At 34.8% G+C, this 2,723-nt stretch overlaps 1 protein-coding gene across 1 annotated transcript; it reads left to right on the forward strand.

Annotated features, from left to right (window-relative positions):
- The first annotated feature begins 902 nt into the window (after positions 1–902).
- LOC103401912 (vestitone reductase-like) lies at positions 903–2,414 on the forward strand. The gene is made up of 3 exons (XM_017329310.3): positions 903–1,411; positions 1,620–1,815; positions 1,941–2,414. Exons 1-3 carry the CDS (start codon positions 1,033–1,035, stop codon positions 1,984–1,986), a joined length of 621 nt encoding a protein of 206 aa, XP_017184799.1. The 5' UTR covers positions 903–1,032; the 3' UTR covers positions 1,987–2,414.
- The last annotated feature ends 309 nt before the right edge of the window (positions 2,415–2,723 follow it).

Genomic DNA, 2,723 nt, shown 5'->3' on the forward strand with positions numbered 1-2,723 from the left:
AAAAACACGCTAAACTTTTCTGTCTCCCTCAATTCTCACATATCTCTCAGTCTATTTACATTCCTACTTCATAATTCTTGGGCAATTGATCACTACTTGGCAATCTCGTCTGTCGTTGACGTGCATATCGGATCAGACATCCTGTGAGGCTTTGGGTTGTATCTTGGAGTTGTAGGCACCGCCATAACCTGCACGTAGGGAGGCATCTACGGCTTTAGGACAGCGACATTGCGCCTCTCTTTGGTTCACATGCCAGATTTTCTTATTCCTTTTTCTCAATTTAAATTTCAAAAGTTTGATAATGATTATACATTTGATTTGATATATTTGATCATATAAATAATTGGTATTTTTCTGCAATATATTTCTCAGTCACAACTTTTTTTGTTAAATGGTTTACCCTATAAAGAGAAGCATATAGTAACACATTTGTTATAAAGCTAAGCATGTGTTGAGTAGTAATCGAAAACATGGGAATGAAATTAAAAAAATAATAAATAAAATAAATAAATAAATAAAAACTTTCATATTTGATTTTATTGTTTGACACATATATCCTTGAAAATTTGTAGAATAGGAGCAAAATTAGTAAATTGAGGACATGATTGGCATTTTCAAAGAGTTTGAAAAAAAAAAGCCTATTTTCTTAAATTATATTATAGATGGATGATATCTTTTGTATCATTTCTTTTCTGTTGTAGATTCTCTATGTGTTGCCTTATTATTGATTTTTGTGTTTATGTGGTTTTAGAATCTTTTGTCTTGTCAATTAGTTGTTTACGTTCAAACTTTCAAACTCATCCCCATCACATAATTCAGGATCCTAAATTTTGGGAATTTGTTTTGATGTGGTAAATAACATGCTTTGATGTTTGCATATTGACCCTAGAATAAAAGAGAGACATCAGCTTCCTCACAAGCCTGCCAAGAGCATCTTCACATCTTCACATCTTCAATGTAGATCTCAACCAGCCTGACAGTTTCAATGCAGCAATTGAAGGATGCATTGGGGTTTTCCATGTTGCTCACCCTATGCCTGACAAAGAACTTGAAGAAGATTCGGTGACGAAAAAATCTGTCCAAGGAGCCCTAGGAATATTGAAAGCATGCCTAAACTCCAAGACTATGAAGAGGGTTGTGTACACTTCTAGTGCAGCAGCTGCGGTTTACAGTGACAATGGCCGTGACTCGGTGGATGAAAGTACATGGAGCGACATTGAATACCATAGGTCTCTCAAATTATTTGGGACTTCATATGTGGCTGCCAAGACCAAGACAGAACAAATAGCGCTAAAATTTGCAGAAGAAAATGAACTGGAACTTGTGACTTTACTCCCTCCATTAGTTGTTGGTGGATTTCTCTGCAAAACTCTCCCTGCCTCAGTGTATTTGTCGCTATCCATGATTCTAGGTATGTATTGAGTAACATGTTTTGTGAATCAAAATTACGCTTGCTTTCTGAAAACAGTTTCCTAAACTCATGGGCACTTAGCAATTTTGACACGCCAAATTTAAACTTTGGCACTTCAGTTGGAAGAAACTAAACTAGGAGTTGTGTCAAAATCGCTACCCAAACTAACCTATATTTTCTCCTTGTACATATTATTTAATGTATGCAGGAAATCAAGATCACTACAAACATCTTATGAGGCAAAATATGGTACATGTAGATGACTTGGTTAGTGCCCATATATTTCTTTTTGAAAACCCTAATGCCAAAGGGAGGTACATTTGTTCATCAAATCAGATAACCATAGATGAAATGTCCCAATTTCTTTCTGCAAAATACCCGGGTTTTCGCATTCCCACAACTGAGTGAGTAGTTTCTTTCTAATATTATTATTACATGCTCGATAAATCAGTCTCCGTCATTTTACTCTCAATGTATATAACAATTAAACTGTCTATATTTTTGACATTTCCTCTTGCTTGACCTACAGTTTGTTGAAAGGCATTGAAGGTTACAAAAGGCCTTGCCTCTTATAAAAAAAGCTCTTGAGTTCTGGATTTAGGTTTAAGCATGGAGTTGATGACATGTGTGATGAAGCAATCCAATGTTGCAAAGAAAAGGGTTTTCTTTGAATCGTGTTTGCAACTGGCATGACCCTCTGATTTGGGATAAGATAATCTCTCTTTGAAAATCTAGTCATACGATTTTTATAAATAAGCAACGATCCTCAGAACGAAAGAAAGTTGTTGCCTATACAATTGGGCGAAGGAGTTTGTACTTTCTACAACAAGTGCATGTTTTTGTGTTTTACAAATTTTCTTTTAGTCTATAATGTGAGTGAACAATTGAGAAAGTAAATTTTTGGGACGTCTTCAAAAGTTCCAAGATTATTGTAATATGTATGTCTGCGTGCAACAATCCATATGATTGGATAAATATAATTTATGGTAATTATCGTGTGATCTATTGTTAAGGCATTCAAATTTACATTTTCAAAATAAAAGCCTCTGAAACTTTTGCTGGGCAACTACATCAACGCCTAGATTCCATATAATTGCACCAAGTTACACCAACGTGTCTAGAAAAAACCCTGTTTTCTAATCTTAATTCCCCAAAACATATTAGATCATACCTAATTTTCATTGCACTAAATTTGATCGTCAACCAAGACTACGTAGAATTTTTAAGCGCCCTATAGTTATAAATTGTAAACGTAGATAATTGACACACACGAGATTCTTTCCCTAACACATAATTCAGAGGGAAATTTTCT

The sequence above is a fragment of the Malus domestica genome, chromosome 07 (genome assembly GCF_042453785.1).
Source record: "Malus domestica chromosome 07, GDT2T_hap1".
Taxonomy (NCBI): Eukaryota; Viridiplantae; Streptophyta; class Magnoliopsida; order Rosales; family Rosaceae; genus Malus; species Malus domestica.